This window comes from Mauremys reevesii, linkage group 1 (assembly GCF_016161935.1).
Source record: "Mauremys reevesii isolate NIE-2019 linkage group 1, ASM1616193v1, whole genome shotgun sequence".
NCBI lineage: Eukaryota > Metazoa > Chordata > Testudines > Geoemydidae > Mauremys > Mauremys reevesii.
In genome coordinates this window covers 21,423,808-21,447,226 of record NC_052623.1, presented here as the reverse complement: position 1 = coordinate 21,447,226, position 23,419 = coordinate 21,423,808, and the positions used below count along the sequence as shown (strand labels likewise).

General features: G+C 46.1%; 1 protein-coding gene across 2 annotated transcripts in view; it reads left to right on the top strand.

Annotated features, from left to right (window-relative positions):
* Positions 1 to 22,819, top strand: part of ALG8 (ALG8 alpha-1,3-glucosyltransferase) — a 34,543-nt gene extending 11,724 nt beyond the window's left edge. For both annotated transcript variants that reach the window (XM_039533802.1, XM_039533812.1), the window contains 7 exons: positions 5,711 to 5,814; positions 6,208 to 6,328; positions 6,698 to 6,837; positions 7,782 to 7,921; positions 17,637 to 17,734; positions 19,853 to 19,925; positions 21,901 to 22,819. In XM_039533802.1, the coding sequence (XP_039389736.1) occupies positions 5,711 to 5,814; positions 6,208 to 6,328; positions 6,698 to 6,837; positions 7,782 to 7,921; positions 17,637 to 17,734; positions 19,853 to 19,925; positions 21,901 to 22,132 (908 nt within the window). In that variant the 3' untranslated portion in view covers positions 22,133 to 22,819. The remainder of the gene's footprint in view (positions 1 to 5,710; positions 5,815 to 6,207; positions 6,329 to 6,697; positions 6,838 to 7,781; positions 7,922 to 17,636; positions 17,735 to 19,852; positions 19,926 to 21,900) is intronic.
* Positions 22,820 to 23,419: the final 600 nt, after the last annotated feature.

The window sequence follows — 23,419 nt, the reverse complement described above, 5'->3', positions numbered from 1 at the left end:
ATGGATCCCTGGGGGTCTGAAGACTGTGTAAGATTTCCAAAGGGGTCCGCACCACCATTTGATGTTTTTTAGGGGTCCGCAAATGAAAAAAGGTTGAGAACCACTGGGCTAGATGACTCAGCTGGTCCCTTCAAACCCTATTTCTATGGATTACTGTTCACTTTATAGTGCCCAAAGATATGCTAGATCTTTTTCAGAAGAAAAGGAAAGACACCAAAGAGAAGATCATCTACAGTTTAAATACTATACAACAAATGAAGGTTACAAATAATAGAGAGGGGATGGGGTAAGAGACAAGGTTAGAAGCAATATGATTTTGTATCCTGGCATCTTATTTCCTTATGCAAATGAAAATAAAGGGAAAAAAGATCCAGGAGAAGAAATAGAAACCCACTTATTGCAGGTGTCAGAAAGTGGTGAGTTTTCAAGATCTAAATGAGGATCGGAATAGGGTGAGTGCTTCATGCATAGTGAACAGCAAGTACAAGGATATAAGTCTTGCAAAGAATGTTCTCCACTTTAATCTCCAGAATTCCTCAAGTTAATGGGGCTTATAGTTGAAAGCAACTGCATCCATGGGCTAGGAGAGTTAAGGCATCCACAGGCTAATCGTATTTTGTGGATGTCTATAAATTCAGAAGAAAGAAGGAATGAAAAGTGAATAAGCCAGTCAGAAGTGGTTACATCCATGTCAATACATAACATGCCTTGTGTAGTTGGAGCTGTTTTACCAGCAAAACTGCTGCAGACTTGACTTCTTGTTTTCATCAAATAGCCTATTTGGAACCAGTTTAGTAAAAAGTACAGTCTAAATGTTTAAAAGGAGATATTCTGACACCGGTCTCGAACTAACGGTCATAGATATTTATATTTCACTGGCAAAATAACATTTATGTTGTATTACCAGAATAAAGTCAATGACCATAAAGTTCAAGTTAGGTATCAGAAAGAATAGATGTAGGTAGACTAAATTTAATTTTTACTTCTAAGACCTACTTTGAAATAATGGTCCATTTGAATTTATCATGGCAATGTGTCCTTTTCCTCATGCATATACTAAATCAGTGGTCCCTAACCTTTTTGTGGCCAATAGCGCATTCTTGTTTTCAGAAGTGTGGTGGGCGCCAACAATTTTTCAAGGCTTATTTTGCATTTGTACATTAAATAATACAAAAAATATTATATTTAATATTACATAATATATGAATCCATAAGATAAAAAAGGTAATTTTACATGTAAAAGGTATTAATTAAATTATTCGGCAATTACTTTTTCACCTTACTGTGTGCATTTGCTCTTTTTTTATCTACCTGTAAGAAAATTGAGGAGTTTTTACAAAATAAATATCATAAACAGTTTTTATCTTTATTTAAAAAAAAAGTAAAACATTATTGAACTGCTGGTCCAAATATATTTATTATACACCTCTACCTTGATATAACGCTGTCCTTGGGAGCCAAAAAATCTTACCATGTTATAGGTGTTAGATTGAACTTGCTTTGATCCACCGGAGTGTGCACCCCTCCCAACCCCCCCAGAGCACTGCTTTACCGTGTTATATCCAAATTCGTGTTGTATCGAGTGGCGTTATATCAAGGTAGTGGTGTACTTACTTTAACATAGCCAGTTATGGTTAATTAAAAAATGTTCTTTGTATTGTTATTTATATCTGGATTTCAATAAACAAACAAATATGAAAAAAAGCTAAACACAAGTTAATCATACGTGCTCATCAGTACTTAATGGAAAATAGGTATCATTAATTGATGTGGTTTTTCTAATAAAATCAGTGTGATTTTTGGCACTGCATTTCTTCAGCCAATATTTCGTAGTTGGGAGAGTTGGATGATATTCCCATTCGTAGGCAATCGTCAAGATGGGCATCTGTAAGCCAAGATCTGTATTTTGATTTTATTATGATCATTATTGAAAACAGACCTTCGCATAGATAAGTGGAACCAAAATAAGATTTTATTTTGTATGCTACATTTTTTTTAAGGCAGGAAACTTTTTTCGGTCAACCAGATTCCAAAAGTTTTCATCTGTTGCGCAGGATTTTAGAACAATATCATTTTGAAGGTCCAAAATCTCCAATTCCACTTCTTCTGTTCTTACTTGAATGAGACTCGCAATTGATGTAGCTATTTCTGTTACCTCTATTTGGCAAGTAAAAGGATTCACAAGAAAGGCAACTACAGGCTCAATGATGGTGAACTGTTGAAATCTCTTTTCAAATTGTTCCAGAAATGTTTGAATGTGGATAACAAATGGTGATGGGTTAAAATCACTGTCACATATTTTCTTCATACTTGGGAAATGTACGAGAGACTTTGTCTTCATATATGACATCCACAAGATCAGTTTTGCTTTGAATGATTTTATGGAACCTATCATTTGAGCCACATGTTTCTTTTCCCTGGAGCTCAAGATTTAAAATGTTCAATTTGTCAGTGATGTCAGCAAGAAAAGCCAAGTCCATTAACCATCTGGAGTCTACTAGTTGCTCTAAGTTCTGATTAGTGGACTTCAGAAATTCTTTGATCTCTTCAATTAGGCTTAAAAAACATGCAAGAACTTTACCTTTGCTCAGCCATTGCACTTCTGTGTGCAAGATAAGATCAGATTGTTTATCATGAACATCTTCCAACAAGGCCTTAAAAAGTTGGTGTTGCAAAGGTTTCGCTCGAATAGAGTTGATTATTTTAATGACATTCATGACGTGTTGAAAAGAAGGAACTTTGACGCACAAAGCTTCTTAGTGGATAATGCAATGATAAGACAAAGTTCGGAAAGGATTCATTCTTCTTGCAGAGTGCAATGAATCCATTGGCGCTGCCCATCATTGCCGATGCCTCATCAGTGGGGATCGCAGACAGTGTATGTAGTGGCATACTAATTGATCTTGAGTATGATTTGAATAAATTATATATGTCCTCACCCTTTGTTCACCCTTTCATAGGCAATACTTTTAGTAACTCTTCTTTTACGGTGAAGTCACTAAATACCATCCTCACCATAACTGCCAACTGCACTGTATCCGATACATCTGTCGACTCATCGAACTGCAGTGAAAACCAGTCACATATTTCCAAGTCATCCTTTAGCTGAGTTTGCATATTGCTTGAAATTGCACGTATCCCCCTCGTAACTGTGTTGTCTGATAACTGCAAGCCTTGTATTGCCGACAAAATCTCACGCTTGTTAGAAAATCCTTGAAACAGGCAACCAGCACCAATCAAAAATGCTTCCTTCAACAATTCACCATCTTGAAAGCAGCAAAGAATCCTGTGGCACCTTATAGACTAACAGACGTTTTGCAGCATGAGCTTTCATGGGTGAATACCGAAGAATCCGAAGAAGTGGGTATTCACCCACGAAAGCTCATGCTGCAAAACGTCTGTTAGTCTATAAGGTGCCACAGGATTCTTTGCTGCTTTTACAGATCCAGTGGGCTACCCCTCTGATACTTGACATCTTGAAAGGGTTTTTTCTTCTTTGCGAGCAAATGAGCAATTTTAAAGGAAGCAAGAGTAGCACTTTTAGACTTTACCACTTGTCTAGTGAAAACAGATTGCTGGGCAGATAGATTTGATTTGAGTTGATTAGTTTGGAAATGGTGTTCAACATTGTATTTTCGGCACTGCAACAGTACCACCACACAATAAGCAAACACATTTCCCTTTATTTTCAATAAAAACTATAGGATTCTTCCCACTCTGTGTTGAAATAATACATATGTTATCTTTTATTTGAACCACTCATTTTGAGGCAAAATGTTAAAAAAAAAATCACAAAGCACAAGAAAACAGCAGTATCAGTGCAGTGGAAGAATACTCACATAATATACAGAAACACGGGTCACTGACATCCCACTGCGTGCACAGGCGCAAGCAGAAAAAAAAGAGCGACGATACACGAGGGACAAGAGGTTGGAACCAACAGCACGCACATGAGACAGCCTACATCTGCACTACCATGATACTACTAAACCTGGTAGGTCGTTCCGACGAAAATGAGACCAGCTGGGCAGCGCAGAGAGAAGCCACCGCCCCGCGCCTGCCGGGGACAGAGAACATTTGTCCCCGGCAGGCGCAGGTCTGCAGTACTACTTTTCACACCTTGTCACTAGGCGGGTGCACATACATGTTCCGGCAGGCTCCATGGCACCTGTGGGCAGGGGCGGCTCCAGGCACCAGCACGCCAAGCGCGTGCCTGGGGTGGCAAGCCACAGGGGGCGCTCTGCCAGTCGCCGCGAGGGCGGCAGGCAGGTTGCCTTTGGCGGCATGCGTGCGGAGGGTCCGCTGGTCCCGCGGCTTCAGCGGACCTCCCGCAGGTGTGCCACCGAATCCGCGTGACCAGGTACCTCCCGCAGGCAAGCCGCCGAAGGCAGCCTGCCTGCCGTGCTTGTGGTGGCAAAATACCTAGAGCCGCCCCTGCCTGCGGGCACCACGTTGGGGATAAGTGCACTAAATATTGCTAAGGGCTATCTTTGTTCCTTCTATTCTGTTGAAGCAAGCTCATAAAGTGGCAGCAGTTAGAGCACAGTATTTCATAAGTGGTGTGTAAAAAATGTAAGCATTCTAAGCTGAAAGTAATGGCATTCTCATTCTAAACCATAGCTGCCTAAGATTTTATATAAATATAGCAAATCTATGTATTTCACAATCTGTTATCCAGTTTTATAACATCTGTTGTTGGAAAAGCAAAACCAGCATCATCGCTACATTTTCAAAATGACTGTTAGACTAATGTCAAAATAGTTAGAAAGGAGAGAGACTTGCTAGATCAAACTGTCTTCGTTCAAGACACCATCTTTCATCATGTTGCTGAATATCCTTTTCTCTGGTCTTGACAAATGCAGTCTTGCCTTGCTGATAGCCATTCAGAATGCTGGTGCAAAGATAATTTTCCTAGTCTGTCATTTTGACCATGTCACCCCTCTCTTTTCATCCCTTCAATATCCCTCTTTCATCCCTTCATATCAAACGTAAGCTACTAGTCTTCACTTTCAAGGGCCTTCACAATATATCCCCACCCTATCTATCTTCCCTCATTCATTATTGAAAAGCAGACTCCCACTTCCAGTCAGCCAATCATGCCATCCTCCATCATCCACTTATTAAAGGTCAAACAAGCGCCTTTGTGCTTTCTCCCATGGCTGTGGGAAGCTCCCTTTAAACATCTGCAAAGCTACCTCATTATCCATCTTCAAAACCCTCCTCAAAACTCTACTTTTAGTCTTCAGAGCAAGAGAAGACTTGACAGTGGTTGAGCTGCTGGTGTGCTCAGACCACTGACTGTCACACTGACAGAATTGTGTCATTGTTTCCTTTTACTCCTTTGTCTATATTCATCTGTTTGTCTTATATTTAGCTCGCAAGTTCTTTGGGGCTGGGACTGTCTTTTTCTGTGTTTGTACACCGCCTAGTACAGTGGAGTCCTGGTCCAAGACTGAGACTTCTAGGTGTTATAATACAAATAATAAATTAGCAAATTAAAGTAGAGCTCTCTAGCAGGTTGAGAAATGGGTATAACTTTGAGATTTGTAAACCTAGTTGTTGGACAAAATACTACTTACTGACTGAAAATATTCACTTAAAGGGTGATACTCGTACTAGCTTCATTACTACTAAAGTCAATTTGTTTACTTACCATTCCTCTTCTACATCCCCAAATATCTCTGTTAATATGAATGTTAATTTTCTGTAGATGGATCCCTCAAGTGGAGCAGCTTCAGCTTTCTTCGCATAACTTTGCTGGGATTGATTGTCTGCCTTGTTTCTGCTCTTTCATTGGGACCCTTTGCAGTACTGGTAATGACTCCTTATTCCCTAGCCCTCTAACCTTTCTTTTAGGGTTAGTCTACACTACTGTGCTACATCAGCATAGCTTTAGCACATTTGGTGAAGGCATGCTATGCCGACGGGAGAGCACTCTCCCATCAGCATAGTTACTCCACCTTAACGAGAGGTGGAAGCTATGTCTACGGGAGAGTGTCTCCTGCCAACTTAGTGCTGGTGGAAAGCGCTTAGGTCTATGTGACTTGCATCACTTGAGGTGGCTTTTTCACAGCCTGGAGTGACGTAAGTTACATTGTCTTAAATGGTAGTGTACCCAAGCCCTTAGAAACAAAGTTGAACAATTAAAAAAAAATTGTGAAGAATCTCTAAACAAGGGTCCTCTTATATTCTTTTTGTTCCCTACAGGGCCAGCTACCTCAAGTCATTTCACGTCTTTTCCCTTTCAAGAGAGGCCTCTGCCATGCTTATTGGGCCCCTAATTTTTGGGCTTTGTACAATGCAGTGGACAAAACATTAGCAGTTGTTGGTACAGTAAACTGGTTTTGTATTCTCAGTGCTTACTTGCATATAATGCCCCCTGTGGGACTCAAATTCCCTTTCTGAATTCATGTAATGAACGACGTTTTGTTGCTTGTTTTTAAGATTCATTTAATCATTTGCTTTTCAGCTCTATGCATTGCATAGCAGTAGGTTCCCAATTGCTATAGAAGAATAGCTTGATTATTGAAACTTGTGTGAAATCTCTGCCATATCTTTGTGTTCACATAACTGTTGTCATTTATATTGATTTATATATTAATATTATATAAATATATTGTACACTTTTCTTAAAAATTGTGTATCTATAGCTGAAAATGTACCTATGCTATTTGACAAACATTATGTTCACTTGCAGGTATAAAATATAAATTCCTTGATCCTGAAAAGATTCCTAAAGCCTCAATGACAGGTGGATTGGTTCAAGAATTCCAGCACACCGTCCTTCCTTCTGTGACTCCACTAGCAACACTAATTTGTACCTTCATCTCCATATTGGTAACGTCAAAAAAATGATAATCTTTGATAGGTTTTTAATTTCCGTGTCCCCTTTTCCCTTGATTGAATAACATAAATGTACCCGATACTTACATATATTTTTGCTCTTGAACTAGGTATCTTTGTATTGGAAAAGAGCAGTTAGGGTGGGTGTCGAGGCAGTAGTAATTTTGCATAACAAAGCATTTTCTGAGTATTCCTAGAAGCTATGGTCTGTGTCAACTACAGAGTATTCCAGAGACAGACAGACCTATAGCAGGGACTCTGGTCAAAACCACTTTGCTTACTGAGCTGGAAGTAATTCTGTAGATAGTGATTTGAGTAAAATTCAAGGGATGTATCAAGACTGGACTGAGATGCATTGGCAGAGCTGTTTGGAAAACTTACTGAGCTCCTAATAGCATTATCTGGAGCCAGGAATAATGGAGTTGATCCCTCACTTTTCAATTCCCCACCTTTTTTAATGGAGTGAAGAGCAGAAGGCTCAGGTGACTGGTAATTGGATGTAGAATCCTTTCATCCTAGATCATCAGTCAGGATATTGGTGACCAAAGGATACTAAACACCCATTAGATGCCCACTTATGTGAAGTGGGTTGGTGGTTCCAGTTAAATTCCCAGAGGTAGTTCCCCACAATCAGAAAAACACCATTAATTTGGCAATGTGAGTGAAGTCTGCATTTTTGCTGCCCATGTTACTGTTACATAGATGGAAGACTTCAATCTCTGTGCTGTCTATTTGATACCTTCCATCAGCGCTACATATACACACCAGAAATATATACCTTCCTGGGATGCTGCAAAGCGGTGCTGTGGTAAAAGCAGGAGCTGGATGCTCATTTGTGTATTTCAATAATAACATCGTAAAGCTTCATATGGGCAATAGCTTATATACAGGATTGTGAATTTTTACACTGAAGTCTTATTTTTGCCTGTTGTTTCTAGCCATCTGTTTTCTGTCTTTGGTTTAAACCCCAAGGGCCCAGAGGCTTTCTTCAGTGCCTGATACTTTGTGCACTGAGCTCATTCATGTTTGGCTGGCATGTGCATGAAAAAGCAATACTCCTCGCTATTCTTCCTTTGAGGTAAGTGACTTGTTAAGTGGTAGTTCCTCAGATTCATCTGGTTGCAGGCTATGATTGAGGAGCTTTTCAGAGGAGGATTGTCACTTGGTTTTCAGTATGATAATTCATATGTAAAACCTCTCAAACTGAAGCATCCTAATTCACTTTACATATAAGAATCATTTCATCCACCCCTTAAATATAGCCCCCTCTGAGGTGGAACATATTAACTGTTCAGTGGTGCAAAATAACACAATTTTGCTCTAAAAAGTAGCATTTCTCTTCAGGCGTGCCTAGCAATTCATCTCCTTTTAAAAGATACCTTGCATTCATGGAAAACCTTTTATCCAAAGATTTCATCATGCTTTACTAATGGTAGCTTATCCTCACAGTAGCCCTTTGAGATAAGTATTATACTAACTTTACAAATGGGCATAGAAGCACAAAGAAACTGTGTGACTTTCAACAAATTGCTTAACAAGTCAAGAGTGGAGCAGGAGTAGAATCCAGGAGTCATGACTCCCAGATAGAACTACTACATGCTTTCCTATCTTTCTTTCCATTTGAACATTTGGGGCATGTGTATTGTACATAGTGTGACAATAAATTAACTTGTTTAGCTTCAAACACTTAGTAAACTTTGTGTAGGGTAATACAAAAAATTAACCAGGTTGCCAAAAGCCATGCTAGCTGGCAAACTGAGCCTAAATTCAGTGGCAATCTTGTGCATTCAGCTGGAAATCCTGTGGCAGTTTCCATTAAATTTAAAATGGAGCTTTTAATTGGATTTAATCTGAAAATCAGTACTACAGCCCCAACATAACATTCATTGTGTGCTACAAGTGTTTATATTCACACATACCTGCATCATAGAAACTGTTATGGGGAAGTCTTGGTAGCTGGATACAAGGATATTTGGGACTTCTGGTATCCAAGAAGGCCTGGTCAGTGATTTAGGATTACTGAATAAGCATGACCAGGAACAAAATTCACATTTGGCCTGTCACCTTCAGGTTTTAGAATTAATGCATTAAGATGACTGGGATAGCTCACACTTCTGAGCTATTGTTTCAGGGTGCCTGCAAATTCAGACATGCATCACGGCATTGGATTACACTTACTTCAAGGTTTGCTTCACAAACAGGACTTGAAAATTCATTTTTCAAGACAAGTTTAGATTCTGCAGCACAGTTCTATGGTCTGAAGTGGATTCTATAGCTATGAAATACAGGGATCCCTATCCATAAGCATTAGTAGTTGATAAGCAGATCTTCTCTTTAGATAGCTAATATTTGAGATTCACTTCGTAGTATGCTATATTTGTGAAGGCCTATCTTTTGGCCTCTGAGCCTCACTGTCACTTGACGGATGAAACAGCAGTTTGCTGTTTACCACTATTTTGTTTATTAGGATATTGACTTGAGGCCAGTTGGGATCAGGGCCCCATTGTGTTAGGCACTGTACAGGCAGAGACAATCTGAGCCCCAAAGAGCTTACAACTAAATAGACAAGATAAAGGGTAGGGGAGAAGGATAGAACATACAAGCAGAGTGAACAACATGATGGCTGCAAACTACAGGTTAGTTCCTCATTTTTTTTGGTTCTGTTTTAAATTATGGCTGTCGATTAATCACAGTTAACTCACGTGATTAACTCAAAATATTTAATCACGATTAAAAAAATTAATCGCAATAAATTGCAGTTTTAATTGCACTGTTAAACAATAGAATACTATTTGAAATTTATTAAATATTTTGGATGTTTTTCTACATTTTCATATATATTCTGTGTTGTAATTGAAATCAAAGTGTATATTTTTGATTATAAACATTTGCACTGTAAAAATTATAAAAAATATTTTTCAGTTCACTTCATACAAGTACTGTAGTGCAATCTTTGTCATGAAAGTGCAACTTACAAATACAGATTTTTTTTTTTGTTACATACTGCACTCAGAAGCAAAACGATGTAAAACTTTAGCGCCTACAAGTCCACTTAGTCCTACTTCTTGTTCAACGAATTGCTAAGACAAACAAGTTTGTTTGCATTTACCGGAGATAATGCTGCGCTCTTCTTTTTTACAATGTCACCAGAAAGTGAGAACAGGCATTTGCATGGCACTTCTATAGCAACATTGCAAGGTATTTATGTGCCAGATATGCTAAACATTTGTATGCCTCTTCATGCTTCGCCACCATTCCAGAGGACATGCTTGCATGCTGATGACGCTTGTTAAAAAAAAAAAAAAAGCGTTAATTAAATTTGTGACTGAACTCCTTCAGAGAATTGTATGTCTCTGGCTCTGTTTTATCCGCATTCTGCCATATATTTCATGTTATAACAGTCTTGGATGATGACCCAGCACATGTTCATTTTAAGAACACTTTCACTGCAGATTTGACAAAACGCAAAGAAGGTACCAATGTGAGGTTTCTAAAGATAGCTACAGCACTTGACCCAAGGTTTAAGAATCTGAAGTGCCTTCCAAAATCTGAGCAGGATGAGGTGTGGAGCATGCTTTCAGAAGTCTTAAAAGAGAAACACTCTGAAACTACAGAACCCAAACCACCAAAAAAGAAAATCAACCTTCTGCTAGTGGGATCTGACTCGGATAATGAAAATGAACATGTCGGTCTGCACTGCTTTGGATTGTTATCAAGTAGAACCCATCCTCAGCATGGACACATGTCCCCCTGGAATGGTGGTTGAAGCATGAAGGGACATATGAATCTTTAGCGCATCTGGCATGTAAATATTTTGTGACATCAGCTACAACAGTGCCATGAAAACACCTGTTCTTATTTTCAGGTGACATCTGTAAACAAGAAGCGGGCAGTATTATTTTCTGCAAATGTAAACAAACTTTGTTTTTCTGAGGATTAGCTGAACAAGAAGTAGGACTGAGTGGACTTGCAGGCTCTAAAATTTTACATTGTTTGTTTTATTTTTCAGTGCAGTGTTTTTTGTACATAATTATCATGAAAGCTGAACTTACAACTGTAGAAAGAGATTGCACTACAGTACATGTATTAGGTGAATTGAAAAATACTTATTTCTTTTTTTACAGTGCAAGTACTTGTAATCAAAAATAAATATAAAGTAAGTACTGTACACTTTGTATTCTGTGGTATAATTGAAATCAATATATGTGGAAATGTAGAAAACATCCACAAATATTTAAATAAATGGTATTCTATTATTTTTAAGTGTGATTAATCACAATTTTTTTAATTACACGATTAATCGCAATTAATTTTTTTAATCGCTTGACAGCCCTAGTTTAAATCCGTGTAGTGAGGTTGTGTTAGGTGGGGATTACCTAACTGGAAAAACAGGAGAGGGCAGGAGGAGACTGGCATGAACATCTACTTGGCATGGAAAAGAACATTGAGTGAAGTCTGACATCAGTGCCTCACTGTCCCTCCTTGAACTACTTTATGCAGCTACTCAGCAGCTTCAATCTCTGGCTGGCAGTTTCCTGCAGTTTATTTCCCCAAACCCACATGGCTTGGGGGAAAGAGCCAATATGGGTTCTGTTGGGGAGCACGTCTCCCTTACACGGTTTTGGGTCTAGGGGTTGCCAAGTGTAAGGAGTGGCCCCTGATAGGTACCATTTTACTTCCTCCACCGCTAGTTCAGCAGTAGCTGCTTAAACTGCTTGTGCAGCTGTTGTGCTGGCTTCAGTCTGTCAACTATGACTTGTGTACTTTGGTAAAATTAGGCTTGGTTTTTAAGAGGCAAAAGGTAAATCAAAGTTCTTCTTTCCGCCGGCCCTTCGCTGGGCGCAACTCAAGCCGCGCCGCCCTGGCGCTCAAGTGGCGCCAGTGCCCTGCGCCGCCATTCCATCCTTATATACCTCAGCCGCCTGCCTCAGTCCTTATACTCCGCTCAGGGCATATAGTCTAGTGTGGCGCCGTGGAGGCCAGTTCTCCTCCCAGTGCCCAGTTAGTAGTGTGTTAGTAGTATATATAGTTAGTCCAGTTCTCTAGTTATAGTAGTATAGTTTTATAGTTATATAGTTAGTAGTTTATTTATTAGTCTTACTATAGTTCCTTCTTCCTGTTTGGTTCAGCTGCTGCCCTATGCGGGCAGTTTCCGAGTTAGCGTTGCCGCCGGCCTGCCAGAGTCCCGACTCTTTGGGCCCTGTCTCGCTGTTCCTTGGCTCGGCCAGAGAGTGTCTCCGCTCTGCAGCCTAGCGCCGTAGCCGCCCGAAGCCACTGCGAGCGAGCCCTGCTCTCGAGCTTGAAGCACTTGCTGATGGCTCGCGCGCCCAAGCTCCGCGCGAAGCTCCAGAAAGAGCGGGAGCACGGGCGAAGCCCGGGCTGCCGCAGCGCCGCGGCGACCCGGCGCGACCGCGCCGCAGCCCTTAGCCGCTACCTCCGCGAGCAGGCGAGCAAGCAGAAAAAGAGCGCGCACCCAGCCGCGCCGCGGCAGCGCCGCAAAGCCCCAGCCCGACCGTGCCCGCCTCCGAGCGCCGCTCGAGACGCGGCGCGTGCGCCGAAGCCCGCCTCGCCGCGCCCCGCCGCCCCCCCGTGCCGAGCGAGGAGCTCCGCCCCGGCGGCCGAGGCGGCGGGCGGCGTGCCGCGCCGGCCGAGGCGACGGAGCGGCGCGCGACGGCCGAGCGGCTCCCCGCCGAGGCTCGAGCGGCTCGCGCGCCAGCGATGATGCGGTCGGACTCGCTCATCCCGACCGCGGCGCCCGCCGCTCAGACCCGCGACTCTCCTCGCCAGCGCGGCGCGATCCGCACCGCCTCGATCGCGATCGCGGTCGCCTCGAGCCGCATCACCGCCGCCGGCGCGATCCGCATCCGCCGGGTCCCAGCCGCACTCAGTCGCCCCCGCACCGCGTCCCGGTCCCGCCGCGCCCGTCCCGCCGCGCGCCCGCGGGTCCGGACACCGCACCGCGCCGGTCCGCCGGTCAGCGCGGCACGCGGCGCGCGTCGCCGCGACGCCCGCGATCGTCCGCAGGCCGGGCCTCGCGTCCGCCCCGCGGCCCGCCCCCGCGCCCCCCGCCGCGCGCCCCCGCCCCGCCCGCCGGTCCGCGCCCCCGGCGTCCGGCACCCCGCCGCGACCGCGCACGCCCCCCGGCACCCCCGCGGCAGGTTCGGCACCGTCCCGCCCTCACCCGGCGCCGCCGGCCGGCCCGGCACGGCCCGGCTCCGGCGGCTGGCGGCCGGCGGCGGCACCGACCACGCGCCAGGCGCCCGCCGGCGCCTTCAGGCACCCCGCCGCCTCCTCCCGGGCCGGGCTCCACGGCCCCCGGCGGGAGCAGCCGGCTGGCCTGTGGAGGCTGGGGGAGGGACCTTCTCCCTGACCCAGGGCCGGCACGGGCCTCCCGGGGGACCCCCGGCCACGGGCCCACCGTGGCCTGGGGCCGCTCCACCGCCCACCCCCGCCCCACCGGCCACCACCTGGGCGCAGGCCCCCGCGGCCCGCACCGCAGAGGCCCAGCCCACGGGCCAGCCCATCGCCAGGCGCCACACCACTGCCACCAGATCGCCTCTGCTGCCACCAGTGCACCGAGGTGCTGCGGGGGCCTCCCTGCCCTCTCTCCCGCCCAGGCCCAGAGGGGCCACCCCTCAGAAGCCCCGCAGGGCCCCCAGGTTTGCCACCAGGACAGCTCCCCGAGCAGCTCCGGCCCTGCACACCCATCCAGGAGAGAGCCCCCACTGGGTGCCCGCCATCCTGAGTCAAGAGTGGGAGGGCAAGTGGCACTCTGCCCACTCCATCCGCGGGCAAGAAGAGGGCCAACAATGGCTGCAGGCCGCGGGCGCCATCGAAGCCCTACGCGCGGCGCGCCGAGAAACCTTCGCCCCCCCTCGGGGCCCGCCCGACTGTATGGCAGTCTCTGACCGGCGCTTCGGCGGGCGCGGAGCACCTCCCACCCGCGCCAGCCACGGACACCTCTGTCGCTCAAGTCCAAAGAGCCAGCGCCATGACAGATCCACGGGGCGACCCATTATCGCGCGGAGGCAACAAAGCTGCACGCATTGTCTGCCGTATATTGTCCCTCAGGCCTTAATTTCCTCTAAGCCCTTGCGGCTGAAATTCAGAGCGCCAGGACTTCCGCCCCCAGGTGGAACGCTTGGGAGAGGGCGCTGCGACTCTCAGAACGGAAAGCTAGCGACCGGGGGGCCGGCGTGAGGCAAGGGCGCAGGGGCAAGCCGGGTGTGACGATGCGCCGACAGCGGCCGGCATTGGCCCTCCCTCACCGGGAGGGTTCACCACCCCAGGTCCATGCCACCGCTTGCACCTCCCGCTCTGTCCAGGAGGGCTTCGGACAGGCAGGGACCTCAGGACCTCAGGCTGGGGCGCAGGGAGACGCTGGGCATGCACACGCCGACACCTGGGCGAGGCCCCCAGCTACTGCTCTACGGACGCTCATTCACAGGCCCACCCCCCCCCACCGACAGGCCGCGGCCCCTCCGCCAACCCGGCCACCCTTCTTCCAGCTCCCGCGCAACCGCCCGGCCCCGCACGCGGCAGGCGCCCGGCCAGGGCGCCCCGCCGCTCGGCAGGCCCTCAGCCTCCTGCCCACCCCCCTCCCCTTCCCGCGCCTTCGCTTTTCCAGGCCCTTTCCGCACCCTTCTCACCACTTCTCCTGCCTTCCGTTGACTCATAACCATCCCCCACCCAGCCTCACAGCCGTCTCCCCCTCCCACCCGCCTCGTCTTCCTCCCCCCTTCCCCCTCTTCCCACCTCTCCTCTGGGTGCCCTCTCACTCCACCTTTCCCCGCCCTCCCACAGGGGGTGCCTCTCCAGCCAGTCCTCAAGGAGGAGCCCTCAGGAGGTCATTTCCTCATCCCCAGGGGGTTCCCCTCCCCATCAATGCCTCTTCATCCTCCAAGTTCTCTTCTTTAGCCTCCACGGGAGGTGACAGTTTGGAATCCAGCTCCTCTTTTTGATGAACCCGATGGTACCCTTGCCCTTTCTACTTCCCTCCTTACCCACATCATTGGTCGCCTTCCTCTCATTTGGGATGCTTCTCGCGCTGAAGGATGCTTGCCGTGCTCCTTTGTCCCCTCCACCTGCTACCAGGTGTTCCCCAAGTGTTGGGACTGCCCCACCCGCTCTCTGGGTCTCATGCTCCTATCCCCTCAGCACGTTGGGCGGGACCCATATGGCACAGCGCGACTCCTGACCTCCGTCGCACGCGAAGCTGATCCGCGGTCTGGGAAGAGCTCCGGTCTCAGAGTCGCCTCGCCCCTACCTCAACTCACCCGCGGCTCGAGACACTGCACTGGAGAGCGGAGCGCAGCCCTCGGGCCTCAGTCCTCGGCCTGCCTCCCTCCTCGACACCGCCCTCGCTCGCCCGGGCAGCCTCGCCTGCCCGCTCATCCCGGCCCCTCCGGGCTCCTCCCTCCCTGCGCACGTCGTCCGGGGTGCTGCCTGCGGCGGCATGGCGACGCGAGACCTCCGGCACCTGGCGGGCGAGATCTGGGCTTCCGCCTCGCACAGATCCCATCTGCGCTCCGCCTCCCATCCCGTCCGCGGCAGATGTGGTGCACACGTCGGCAGACCCCGCTCCATCGCGCCAGATGCCACTGGGTGCCGCTCCCCGCCTGCTACTCCGTGACCGGGCCCGGTGCGCGCCGGAGGTGGTCGACCGACGCCATGCGCCGCCCTTGGATGGCCGGGGGGGAGTGACCTCAGACGCTGCGGGCTGGTCTGCGCACAGCACACGGGACACACAGCGGTCAGGGTCTCTTCCGCGACCTGAGCTCCCACCTTTCTGTATCACACGCGAGTCCCTGCTTATGCATACACGGGACCACACCGGGGTGGGGCTCGCTGAACAAACGGGCATCAAACCATCGCGCTGCCTTCTGTGACCTGGGCGGACCGCTCCTATGGGCTCTGCTGCGTGAGGTGAGTGGCGCATCTTCCGGCCACCTCAGGAGCCCCTGAGCTCGGCCTTCGGCACCCTCTCTTCGTCCCGCCCTACACACTGTGTCGCTTCTCGCCTCGGCCTCGCCTCCACTTCTCCTCTTCGCCCAACCCGGCCAGCACACCATGGCTCCAGATCAGGTTCACCACACAGCCTCCAGGGTTCTGTCCTCCCCACTCAGGTGGGGCCCATTCTCCGTTCGCGCTCCCTCCTCATGCCGATCTCTCCCGTTCTCTCGTACGCTGCGCTCCCGCTCCTCTCTCGGCACGCTCTCGCCCCGCTGGGACTACTCTGCGCCGGCCTGGCCCCGCATAGGCACTGGCGCCTGCTGGCCTGCGCCTCGCGCTCCCCCCATTCTCCTCCCTCCTCGGCGGACCCGCTCTGGCTCCACGACCTCGCCATCCAGTCCCTCAGGCCCCTGCTTCCCTCAGCGGCACCTGCCAGTGGTGGGCTGTGCCTGGGTCAGAGCACGAGCTGTTCCTTGCAGGGGTGTGCAGCGCAAGTTCTGCTTGAGTTCGAACCCTCCACACGCTACTCTACCTTGACAGGCAGGAGCACGCCACGCGCCCGCCTCAGCAGGGCGCTTCTGAAACCACCTGGCGTCTATCGGCGACAGAGGTCTACCGAAACCTCCTGAAAGGCCAAGGTCTTGGTATCTGAAAGGCCAACACCTGAAAGGCCAAGCCTTTGCCTTTCGGCCGTTGCAGATTGGCGATCGTTCTGTTCCAAGATGGTGCCCCGCCGCGTCGCCCGGGTTAGGGACCGCTCTTCCCCGCCGACCCTCGGCGCCCGGCGCCTACCCGGAGTCGCTGCCCCGCCCTGCACCCAGCCTGGTGCCTCTCCCCCTGATCTCTCCCTGTCTTCTCCCCTCCTTCTGCCCCACCATCTCAAATCGGCCTGGCCCTCCGAGGCCGCCTCGAGACCTCTCTCCGAGTCCCGCAACTCGCCAGCCTCCCCCATATACTGTCTTCCAGTCCCCCAGGCAGCAACTCTCACACAAGCACAAATCTTGCCTTCCTCATCCCTCTCATCTTTTCATCTTCTTCTCTCCCTCTCTTCTCTCCCTTCCTTCTTCTCAGCTCCTCCCTTCCCACGCTCACTCGTGAACAGCAGCTCCACACCCTGCGTCGACGTCGGGCCTCGCCTTTCCTTCCCTCCTCTCCGTCGCTTTGGCGCAGCTGAGCGCAGCAGCGCGGCCTCTTCTGGATTTCAGAGCTGGATTTCATCCTCTCAACATCCCTCATCCTGGTGCGCATCCATGCTGCTACGATCCCGCCTCGCACCCCACTCGACGCACGACGACTCGGCGCCGGCTCGCTCGGCGTTCTCCTGGCGGATGTTCCCATCCACCTGCCATTTGTAGAGCAGCCACCTCAGTCCCACACTTTCGCTTACAGCAGTCTCGGTACAGCGCAGCCTTCGGCTCGACGCAGCGCTCTGCGCGCGGCCGCCCCACGCCCCCCACGCCCCCCACCCACCTTGCCGATCCCCACTTGGGAAATCACAATGGCAAAATGCAATGCAAGAAGAAGAAGAAGAAGAAAAGACGGTTACTGTGGTCTTCGAGATGTGTTGCTGTGTGATGTGTGTTCTATCCATTTTCCCCCCACCCCCCCTTCCCCCGCGTCGGAGGAGCCGCAGAGCGGACGGCCGGTGACGGGGCGAGGGAGGGTATGGCGGCGGCGCCGCGGGCGCGGGCGCAGGCGCGCCCGCCGGAGTTGCTAGGGTAAAAATGTTCCGGAGAGCCGTGCACGCGCGGCGCGCACACCTACATGAAATGGATAGGAGCAACACATCTCGAAGAACACCAGTTACTACAGATGAGTAACCGTCTTTTCTTGTATTTTAGCTTGTTGTCTGTGGAGAGTCCAAAACGTGCTGGCATTTATCTGATTCTGACAACTACAGGGCATTTTTCACTCCTCCCATTGCTGTTTACGCCACCAGGTAAAGTCCTATGCATCTCCAGTATCTCTCTCTCCTCCCCCTCCCCCCCACTTTGATTTATTTTTATTTCCATTTTTTCAGTGATAGCTATGCTGCTAGAAACCCTCTAAGTACACAGTGTTGGGCATTGTACTGTGTGTCCAAAAGCCAATTTCAAAAAGGTGCCCTGGAAGGAGGAGATTCTGTTACTGCCCAAAACCCAGTAACACACTAAAGAGCAAAGTTTAGGGTTTGGGCTGTGCACACAAGTGCAGGATGGATGATTTAAATTGCTGACTTAAATCAGCAAACAGGAATCATTAATTTAAATAATGTTTGTACTTTTTAATTATTTTCCTAAAGAAAGGTTTATTCTCATTTGTTGATAGCCATTAAAACATGTTGATTTGCAACTCAGTATAGCCTTTACAATACATTTGGTGCTTTTTGCTAACCAGAAGGATACACTATATCAATACACATTTATTTAAACAATTATATAGCTTAGCTTACATTTATTCAGATTCTTATTTTTTAGTATGTTGGAAAATGGTGAGTGATGCATTTATTTACTAGAATAATATTTTACTTGTGATTTGCGTCAAGCTCTGTTTGGATGGAAATTCAATTAAAATGCTCAAAGCCAGCATCTTAAATGTACTGGATACATGAGAAAAAAATATCAAAAAGTTTATCAAAACATTTTTTACATTTAAAACTTACTGATTCATTAAGCAAAGGCAGCGTTACCTGTTTTTGAAAGACATGGTGACCAGAAACAATTTTCAAACTAATAAAGCTCATCCTCTCACCCCAGTTTTTATTCATAGATTGGAAGAGGAAAATGAGCTTTCCTGCTTTTTTTTTTTCAACTCCTGATTGGTTTGTTAACTATGAATGAACTAGTCATTGGACTGAAATAGTTGAAGAAAGTAAAATGAAAATATTCTCTCTGCAACTACAGAAGAGGCTACTGCTGTCAAAAGCTGGTTTATCACTTCATTAAACTCTGGTCCAGGTGTTCAGCTAGTGTCTTCCACCAGTTCCGTTTTTTGACTTTCTTTAAGCCATGACCGCAAACATATACTGTTTAATATTTTTGTATTTAATTTAAATAATGGTAAAAATAATAAGTTTAGGTCTTAACACAAGTTGTCTGTTTCAAATTTAATTTTAAATAGGTTTATTTTTTCAAGATTAAACCTGTATTTAATTTAAATTAAAAAATCCAATTTAAATCAAATCTGATTTATCTTTTTTAAAAATAATGGATTTTTATCCACCCTGAACAAATGTGATCTTTCCTCAAATCTAAAATCCCCAAGCCTCAAGAGAAGTTGGGAATTAGTTCAATGGGCAAAAATTTCAGTGATCAGACTACTACAGTATTTGAATAAAGATGGATCTGGAAGATTCTCAGAATCATGTAGCCTGTCTTTGCTATCCCCTCCTGGTTCTGCCACATTCCAGAGGTTCTATGCCTTCAAGTTTCCACATAATGATAAGCATCCTTCTACTGGGAGGGTGTCTGGATTTGGACTTCCTTTCATGTCTGGTGATGCTGCTCTTTAAAATAGAGAGGTTGCTGTGTTGGGAAGTGAGAAATTTCCTTGGCACTCTTACTTCCATCTGCTATTACATACTTTTTTCCTAGTTAAATCAGATAATTAGGTACTATTGGTTTTATGGCAGGGAAGGAGGGGGGGTGTATAGTTTGTTTTCCAGTAGACTTGTTTTTTCTTAATCAAACAGGACAGGATCTAAGTATCAATCCAATACATTATATAGTTATAATATATATTGCACTAATCACTGAAACTAATGAGTCAGTATGAAGAAATTTGTATAGTAGATGTTACAAAGGGAAAGGACCTATTGTGTCACTGATCATCATGCTGCCTATGCAGGTTTGTTTCTTAACAAATAGTACATCCACCAGTCTAATTTTAAATGTTCCAAGAAATGGGACTTCTGCTACTCCCCTTTGGAGAGAGTGATTCTTATTACCTTTAATAAACAATTCAAATTTTAGTACTAAGCAGTTTAAATTACTGCATCTGTAATTTAAGGATGCTGTAACTTATTATAAGCAAAAACATTGCAAGTTTGTTGAATTTTTAAAAATGTTCTTTATTTCAGAAATCACAACTAAAATACTGCTCATGCTGCTGTTCACAGTTTATAGCTTCTCTTCACTGCGGGCTCTGTTCAGGTAATAAGTAAGCAAATCTATTATGTTTAGGCTAGTGAAACACTCTTTTTGTATTACTGGACGGGACTGTATTGTAGTGGTGGGGCTGGATGGTTTAGGAGGTTGGAACTGAAATACCACTAGTTCAAATCCAAGTCAGTAATGGCCAAAATGTGAGGTGTCAGTTCAATTCCCAGTAGGCAGGTGTCCACATCAAAAACATTTGGTGCTCCTGTTGCAAGAGAAGCCAAAGTTTGAATGGGTACAGAACTATCCACTTGGCCCTGGAAACAGTCCGTCCACATTGGGGTCAATGCATTGTCAGGGTACAAAATTGTAATATAGCTAAAAGATTTCAGTCTCCAAAGCTGTCATACGGCAGCTTTCATCACCACTGAATTTGCATAAATTTTCATATACTTGTCTATTTATGTTAAAAGATGCATAATAGATGTGGTACTTTATTAACAATACAGTATAATTTGTCAAAGTGCTGCATGTTTTGACAAATACCAGCAGAGAGAGATCATTAACTTCTTGAAGACCCCACTGTAGAGTATCTCCCAGGCCACTAACTTATCTCTTAGCAATTCTAACGCCTCTTGATGATACTGCTTTTTGGCGGCATTGCTTCTTGACATTGCCGCTTCTCGGTGGCATTTCGGCAGCTGCTTGTCCGGCGGCCACGGTCCTCACCTGCCACATGGAAAACGGACCACTGCTCTATACTGTCTAGGGATGTACATGGGCTGTAGAAAATGGAAGAATCTGTGTGGAAAAGGCAATCAGTTCTCCATCCTGTTCTTTGGTTTCTACCCTTTGAATGCTCTGCCAGGCTTTCTTCTGTTCTTTTTTTGTTTTGTTTGTTTGTTTGTTTTGGTTTGCTTTGGTTTTGCAAATGCTTTGAAGGGGAGAGGTTTCATTCAGTCACTGTCCCAAGGGGAAAGCTGTGATTTATGGGGGAAGTAGTGTCGTAGGTAGCAAGGGACCCTCTTCAGATGAGGCAACTGTTATAATCTCAATGACAATGCTTAGTTCTAATGAAATCCCCTTAGCAGATGGGATGAAGCAGCATTTGTAGGGGTATGGAAATAAAAGCTGGGCTTGCTGCCAGAGGTGAACTTTTTCAACAGCACAGCAGAACCTTGATTCTTTCTGAGTTGCTGTTAACTGATGGTTTGTATGCCCTCCAGGACAGTACTGACTGAATATCCACTTTTGCAAAGCTCTTCAACTCTTCAGGGCTGAAGTTCTGTGCCCATATAATTTAGGGCCTCTGCTAAGAGCTTAATTTGAGCTTTATGGGGCTGATGCTCCTGATCATCTGAAACCTTGATATGTTCAAGAAGGATGGTGTCCTCTGAGACCTCCTCCCCAAATAAAGGTTTACCTGTAGTAAGAAATATATTTTAAAGAATATTTACAGTGGAAATATCTATCTTTGTGTAGGAATTATGAACCATCTCAAAGCTTTCTTTCAGTTATGGTGATCTGATAATATCTAGAAATATACAGCCAGAATTAATGACCTAACATGTCCACTACCTGAATGTGGAAGAACTGGCATGCAGTGAATGTGCATCAAAAGCTGTGGAAGGTCTCATGGCTCATTTATATTGGCAGGATGTTGGCAGGATTGGTGTGAGGCAAAGTGAAGTGAAATAATTACTGATGCGTTTTATGGTCTAGACTGAAAGATGCTAAAACTTGGAATCTTGTATTTGAGTTTTATAATCCAGGATTATAAATAAATTCGTTTTTATATTATGCTAATTACATACTATCAGGCACTGTATTTTAGTAAGTGGCTATATTTGAAGTTCTCACTGCCTGGCTCATTGTGCTGTTTAAAAACATGTTGTGACTTGGTGCATAGCAGATAGGCAAGACAAAGACTTGACAAGGGCAACATGCCTAATGTTCATTGAAAAGGAGGGAAAACTGAATTTAAATCACATGTTTAATATCTTTTTCTTTTTTTTTCCTTTCCCCACAGAAAAGAGGGGCCTCTGCTTAACTGGCTGGAAACTATCTACCTCATTGAACTAGTGCCTCTGGAAATCTTTTGTGAAATTGTGTTTCCTTTGACCCCTTGGAAACTGAAGTTCCCTTTTATCCCTTTGTTGCTTACTTCTGTATACTGTGCTCTAGGCATCACATATGCTTGGCTCAAACTGTATGTCTCTGTCTTGACTGAATCAGTAACTGTCAGACAGAAGGCAGAATAAAGCAGCATTGGGACCAATTCCAAGTAAATCCTTCAGGAGGATTATCCAGCACTAGGGGGAGTTGTCTTCTAAGATCATGCACATTTTGAAAAGGCAATGGTACTATGTACCGTTCCTCTCCATGTTGTCTGCTGGTTTTCAGCATCTCTGTACTGTCAACTATTGTCCCTCTGATCAGAATAGCTCTTTGAAATGTTGCACAGCACATGGTGAGATGCCACTTGCCCTGAATAAATTTAATTGAAAAGAATATTGTATTGAAATTGTCCATTTAAAATGTCCAGATTACTTCTCTGAAGAGAATGTGTATGGTTTCCTTGTTAATGAGGGGTTTTGCCGGAAACCAGTATGGCTACTTATAATAAGGGATCACTGCTGTATAGAAGAGAACATAATTATAATCATGTACTATGGAAAATGTAAATAAAATACTTTTTATATTTCTGCATTAAAATCTTTCTGGATATCTTTGGACCTGGAGGGGCATCTGTACAAATGAGGAGTAAAACTAATATACAATGTGGAATTCGTATGCTGGTCAGTTTTTTTGCCAGAATCATTTGTGAAGCCCAGTGCTGAAATCTTATATGAAGATCAGATACATCTAATGACACCACCATCTAAATTGTGTCTATTTTTGCTGCACTAGTTTTCTCCATTTTATCCCCCTAACTCCCAAGTATCTTCCAGAATTCTGGCTATCCTTAACCATCTTGGAGAATGATAGCTACAAATGGTAGCCAATTCTACTGAGACAGAGTTGTCCTAATCCCAATAAAAGTATAATGCTGTTGGGAATATTGGGTTTCTTTATTGCTGTTGCATGATTTCGCATCACTTGTTACAAAACAAAAAAGAAAATTTAAAAAATATTAGATATGGGATTAGGTGTATCCACACAATGTGAATGTCTCCCGTATACTGCCCTAAAGAAAAGGCATTTATGATGTCTGGTGGTTCTGCACTAGTAGAGCACAGGTTCATCTAACCTGGTATGTTCACATCCTTGAAGATACTAGTATGTAAACTAGTTACACAAGTGAGGGACTGTGCCAAACACTTTTTTTTTAAAACTCATGATGCTTGTCCTCACTACTTGAAAGGAGATGATTCCTTCCCTAAAATACCCTAATCTTAGTACCAGATACCAGAGTCCCCCTGCACCAAATTTTATAATCTAATCTGTGATGTGGGAATTTGCAAACAGACATCTAGTTCTTCAGTTAGCCTGGAAGAGGACTCCAGCCCTTATTTAGAGTGGAATGTTGAAACCTAAATTAGCAGTTG